Below are 6,581 nucleotides of genomic sequence, written 5' to 3' on the forward strand. Positions count from 1 at the left end.
AAAAATCAACTACGGTATCAGCAATTCTTCACAGATTATATTGATCCACATGCTGCCACTCGTGTTTAAAAGAACCTGTTTTGACTGTCTTTATTTATGTTTTTTCTTCTCTGACTTTGTGAGTGCGCGTGTCCGAAGTATATGATACATAATCTTTATTTGTCTGTCCTGCCTTGTCCTGTCAGCCCAACAGGTTAGGGAAACTGGCTGAGTAGGGACTGTGGGATAAGACTGATTGTTTGCTCTGCTAATGTTTGTGTGTGCGTGTGTTTGTTCATGTGCATTTTTGTTATCTTGAATGATGTTTACACATGCTTTGCTTCAGGTGACATACATTTGACAAGTTTCAGTTTTGCTTTTATTTTAGCAGATTCTTCCTTGTATCGGTTGGTTGGGATCATGCGGGTATGATGTTGTAAGATTCTGCAAAGAGCTGACAGCATGAACTCTGCAGTGAAGCAGTTCGTTTGAGAAAAATAAACTTTTTGGAGAGCGAACATGAACGTGTATTATCTTTATTTTATTCTACAATGTGCCACAAACCTTACATGGACCATTTTCTCTTATTTTGATCTTGAAAATATGTTTAAATTACATTTTAGTCACTGACAATGTTCAGTATTTAAAAAAAAACACCACAATCAGCTTTTGTGTGATTTTGGGAATATGGAGTAATTCGTTCATATATTAATAGAATGAAATAATTAATATTGTTGAATATTATAAAAGATCAGATTCCTGGCTTTACTTTATCTTCTTTCTTTTTAAACAGACCAATCTGTAATCTTTCACAAGAAAAACTCCAGCTAATATATAACTTCCAGTACATTCTCCCACTTCTTATCTGTGGCAGCATCAGAGCAGATGATGGAGGAAGTGTTTGTGTTTACATAGTTGAGTCCTGATGATCATAGCTTGGCTGGCTGGCTTCTGGCTGCCTCCTGCTTTGTCAGCAGCTGTTTCATAATCAGCTCCCCCCACCTCCACCTCCACCCAGGCAGCATACAGTGACCATAACAAGGCTGAAACCAATGTGGTCTGAACTCACGATAAGTTCTGCTTCCTTTTGTCAGAGCCCAGCTGGACCAGAGCCCACAACTGTTTATGTGGACATGAGAGCTCTACGGCATGATCGGTAGGGGTCAGCATTGTAGCAGTTTACACTTCTTTTTGTTTATAGTTCTAAAAGGTTAGATTTAATTATAATATATTAGTTTTAATACATTTTTTTCTCATCCGATAATAAAACTAGACTCCACGTTTTAGTGTCCCATGTTTGGTAGTCCCTTGCAAAGTCCAAATGGGCAAGTTTGTGGCGTGGGAAGAGACATGGTGTCGCTGATTCGCCTGCCTAATAAATAAAGATTGGAACTTTTTCTTTAATCCTGACTGAATTAAACATTTGATGGATTTTTCTCCTTACAGACAAACAGTCCCTCTCACTCCAGAGTGGGGGTCTGACTGGTAAAAACCCAGGACTCAGAGATTTATGACTTGGTTTCCGGTTCCACAGGTCACAGGTCAACTCTGATTTGGGAAGGAGTGGAAGTTTAAGTTATATCAAAGATCTGGGAAGTTTCCAAAATTTAATCTTCTGCAGCCACAAATCAAATTTCAGATGGAACTCGTCACCCGAACATTGTCTACTTTGAAGCTGTTTCCTCCCTTTCTAAACTTGTGTTTTTCTTCAACTGATAAGCAATCCCCTTACTACAGGTTTCAACCCCTAATGGAAACCAACCCTGGACACACCAAGAACTGTTTTCTCTTACAATCATTCCAAAGGATAATAAAACATGTAAGGTTTGCTCTGTGTCCCCCCACAGAAAAGACTTTCTTTGTTTAAAGAGTAAAAGATTCTGTCTTTATCATTTTGAAGTAATTTTCATTTATATATGTGTGTTTATTTTGATAGTGCATGCCATGCATATAATCATTATCATTTTGCACAAGGTTTAATCAACAAGCTTGATTAAGTTTATCTGAAACTTTATTAACATGTGTTTATCTTTTCAATGTATCGCCTTCTAACTATTGCTATTGTGTGATAATTGTTTTTTTTTATGTTTCATTTAAGGCTTTAATATTTGGACATACAGATATATTTACAAAATGTTTAATTTGATACTCTACAAAATTATGAGACCAGCCCAAGTCTGGTATCTGAGCTGACCCCCAAAGTCACGTCTGCTTACTGGTATAAAAAAATGGCATCATATTCTTCCGTGGGGGCGTAACCACATCAACTTTCTTGAAACTTAGAACAAAGAAATTAATTAGACTTCTGATGATTTTCCGGGGACAACAAGGTCTTCAGACTTGCTCCATGCACGACCCGTTTCTATATAGACCCGGAATGGACTTATACTTATGGATACTAAAGTCTCCACATGAGAGAGATGGAGAGATGATGCCGGAGAATTAAGTTGCTGTGATGTGAAGAATATCACTACAGATACTAAAGTTTGTGCCTGCATGTAAGATGCATGATCGAGTTTTGTTCTTCTGGACTGATTAACTCCATTTAGTTCATGCCTTTTCCAGCTGATACTTCTACTTTTAGTTATGTTTTTATCTTTCTTGGATTTTCATACTGAATCAAAACTTTGATCTTTAATTTGGATAACTGGTTAACTTAGGCTGACAACGCTTCAGAACCAGTTTTACAGAGTTTTTCTTTTGGACTGATCCAAAGCTGGACTTTTGATCTTGTGCCATACCACAGCAAACTAGTCACATTCCTGCCATCTGAAACACTAACATATCAACAGCAGAGCTGTAAAAGAGCATGCACCAGTAGAACTTCCTGATCCAAACCTTCGGACCACCATGTGACAAATCTTCTGGTCTTCTTGGAAGTCGTTGGGATCCAAACCACCTGTACCAACTTCCTAATTTGCCCTAGAGAGTCACCACAACGGTTGTAAGTCAGCTTGATCCAGTGATCCAGCTTGGTCTCAGTGAAGTAGTTTTTACATCTTAGTTAAACCTCCAGCTTTACAGATGAGATTCAGTTTTCCTCTTCCCTTTTAGGATTCAGAGATTTTTTTTCCAGGTATTAAACATAGTTGAATTAACACCACAGACTAATTAACTTTAGTTTAATTTCTTGCACACACACACAGTTTATTCCCTCTTCCACATTACATTGGTCTGAAATAAGGTTCTGGTTGAACACCATATTCTGCATTTCACAATGTTTGACTCATTTTCCCATTCAAAGACTTCTGTAAATATTTCCTTTTTCATTTATGCATGATTAGACTAGTAATAAATATTTCATATTTATCCTAAACTGTTCTGGTTAGTGTGAATTCCTCCTCTGAGTCATGTTATGGGTCCCTTCGAATTAAGAATCCACGTTATTAACGTCCTGTGACTGATTGATTGATGACTGATTTGATTTGACAAGCTTGAATTAATTAATTTATTCAATTAATTAATTTAGTACTCTGATGATGTCCACACTGCCATTAGGCTGGTATCAAATCTGTAGTGTGATGGTGCTTCCCGGGATTTAATTAATAATTTCTTATTTTATATAATTAATAAAATTAATAATTTTATTAAACATTTTTAATGTTTAATGAGGCAAAATCGCTACGATGACCTTTGAAGACTTCTTTTGTTCTTTAAGCCCTTCTCTCTCAGATGCTGTCTTTTGGTTATTGAGCCATAATACAGGAAAACTGGAAGTATTTCAAGCTGTGCTGTGAATTTTGCTCAGTAGCAAAAACATTGTTTATTTCTGTCAGCGTCATTAAAATGGAAAATACATGTACAATAAGGCACACCAACATACTCCACTGACGCCACTGTGTTACACCAATCTATGACCAAGGATATTTTCTTAATGTATCTGCCAGAGGAACAATTTAATATAAATGTAACAAAGTATATTTAAAATTACTAAAACAAAACAAACAAACAAACAAACAAAACAAATACACAGAAGTAAACCATCCTCAGCTCAGTAATAAGAAAAACGTAAAAATGTATTTGTGGGCCAATCTCTCTGCAGGGCCCACAAGATGCTGGGCATCATAGGAGCCAGTAAGTGAAAGGCCATCAAGTTGGCCATCGAAGCAGCAGAGGTGGTTGTGGATCAAGAGGGGAGAGGCATGGCGAAAAGGGTAGTGCTACCTGGACACAAGCTGGGGCCTGATCAACCCTGGCTGGGTTGCCTGGGGGATTGTTAAAAGACTCATAACCCCAGGTGATCCCAGGTTACACCACTGATGTTCCCAAGGGTACCATAAAGTGTATCTAATAACTAACCAGAATTTACTGTTGAACTGAATAGTTCGAGGGTTCTTCCTAAAGTGGTCACGGTGTGTTTTTAGTGAAACAGATCAAGAATAATGAAGTGTTGGTTATTATTTGTGCATCACTCAACAATTATCTTTGATCTGGGTTTTAGATTTGGGTGAGCAGTCCTCACAATGCCACTGGCTACTACACTGTTTATGGTGAGGAGGCGCTGCATGCTGACAACTTCAATACCAAGCTGAGTTTTGGGGACACTCAGATCGTCTGGGCAAGGACCGGCTACCTGGGCTTCCTGCGGCGCACTGAGCTGACTGATGCCAGTGGAGGTAAGAGTCTGCTGTAGTCATTTCATTTGTTTTTTTTTTTAAGATCATTCAAGTTTTTTCTGCCTTCTCTATGTAAATGTGTAAATGTGCTTTCGTCACCTCAGTAATAATCTGTTTTTTTCTAAGATCGTCATGATGCCCTCTATGTTGTGGGTCCTCTTGATGAAACTCTGGAGCTCAGAGGGATGAGGTATCACCCCATTGACATTGAAACCTCTGTTATCCGCTCTCACAAGAGCATAGCTGAATGGTAAGAAACCTGCATTATCTGTAATCACCATGTTATCACAACTTTCTTTCTTCCTTTCTTTAATTATCTTAAATCTAATGTTTCCCATCAACCGTTCCTCCTCCTCTTTCCAGTGCGGTGTTAACCTGGACCAACCTCCTCGTAGTGGTGGTGGAGTTGGAAGGATCAGAGCAGGAGGCTCTGGACCTGGTGGCCCTGGTGACCAACGTTGTCCTGGAGGAGCACTACCTCATCGTGGGGGTGGACCCTGGTGTCATTCCTATTAACTCTAGAGGGGAGAAGCAGTGCATGCACCTCAGAGATGGATTTCTAGCTGACCAGCTGGACCCCATATATGTGGCTTACAACATGTGAAGGTCCAGCAACAAAAAGGTAACCACCCCCCACCAAACCTCACCGTGCCCCCCATCATGTGTGTTATTACAGTCAGGGGCGGGGTTAGGGGGTGACTACTTGGGCTCAAGCCCTGGATGTTTGCTGAAAGTAGCCTGCGAACCCAAGAACCACTTCTTCCGCTACTTACAATTTAGGAGCTGCATACAAAAGACATTTAGTTTATTTTCAGATAAGCCCATAAAATCACTTATTGAATATAAGCTGAAGTCAGACTGGAGAGGTATCGTAGCCCAGATCTATGACCGCATCAGGAACATCAACATACACCCCACTGAAAACTTAAGGAAGGCCTGGGACTCTGACTTTGGAGTAGTTCCTGGAGAGGATCAGTGGAACTCCATCTTAAATTTGATACATACTTCATCTTTGTCTGCTAAGCACGGTTTAATCCACCTGAAAGTGGTGCATAGAGCTCACTTAACTAAGGCTAGATTGGCAAAGATCCATCCAAATACAGGTCCACCTTGTTGAGAGAGGGTCACCACACAGCCTGCCACTGATGGAGTCTGGGACGGTAAAAATATTCATTAAAACAGCTGTATAAAACACAACTGTGATGTCATTTCTGCCCAAATAACCCTTTTTAAACTTCCTAAAATAAAATGAAATAAAATAACTGGCCATCCTACCTGTGAAAAAGAGAAGTTAAATTAATATTTTCAGGTTTAAATGAACATTTTTTATACTTATTTCTTCCTTATTGCTACCAATTTCTAAAGTCTGTAAAATGCTAAGCTCAGCAAAGTAATGGCAGTACTCACCTTTTGTCTTCCTGGCAGGGCAGAGGAGGTTAAAGAGGAAAGTAGGCCCAATTTCCTGCTTAAGAGCTGTTGGACCAAACTATGCTAACATGCTTAAAAACTGTTGCGATTCCCGGACAAATTGACAAGGTTTACATTACAATACCTTCCTGTATTATAAAAGTAAAATTATTCACATTTTACGCTGGTGGATCGCAGCCAGGTTGCAAGTAGAGGTTCAAAATGCAGTAATAAGAAACGAGAGGAACAGACACAATCTAAAGAGTAAATGATTTATTGCAGTGGTGTAGTCCAGAGTATATACGCAGGTATATGGCGTATGCCCACTTTTTTTTGTTGTTTTTCTGTAAACATTAGTATTGACTGGCCAGACCTCTGGAATGTCAAACAAGATTTTAAATCCAAGAACACCTGGTCAGGATCCAAAACAAAATCTGGGTAAGTTTAGATAGATTGCTAGTTTGAGTGACTTCTAAAACAGTGTGGGTCTGTCTATTTGGATGTACTGTATGTGGGAGAAATGGACCATGTTTAAACAGCTGTGGATACAGTAGTTACATTTGTAGTACAAACTGCTCA

At 39.1% G+C, this 6,581-nt stretch overlaps 1 protein-coding gene across 1 annotated transcript; it reads left to right on the forward strand.

Moving 5' to 3' along the window:
• The first annotated feature begins 399 nt into the window (after positions 1-399).
• On the forward strand, positions 400-5,199 carry LOC121650633 (disco-interacting protein 2 homolog A-like). The gene is made up of 4 exons (XM_042002212.1): positions 400-405; positions 4,421-4,595; positions 4,722-4,845; positions 4,959-5,199. Exons 1-4 carry the CDS (start codon positions 400-402, stop codon positions 5,197-5,199), a joined length of 546 nt encoding a protein of 181 aa, XP_041858146.1.
• The last annotated feature ends 1,382 nt before the right edge of the window (positions 5,200-6,581 follow it).

Source organism: Melanotaenia boesemani, chromosome 12 (assembly GCF_017639745.1).
Source record: "Melanotaenia boesemani isolate fMelBoe1 chromosome 12, fMelBoe1.pri, whole genome shotgun sequence".
Taxonomy (NCBI): Eukaryota; Metazoa; Chordata; class Actinopteri; order Atheriniformes; family Melanotaeniidae; genus Melanotaenia; species Melanotaenia boesemani.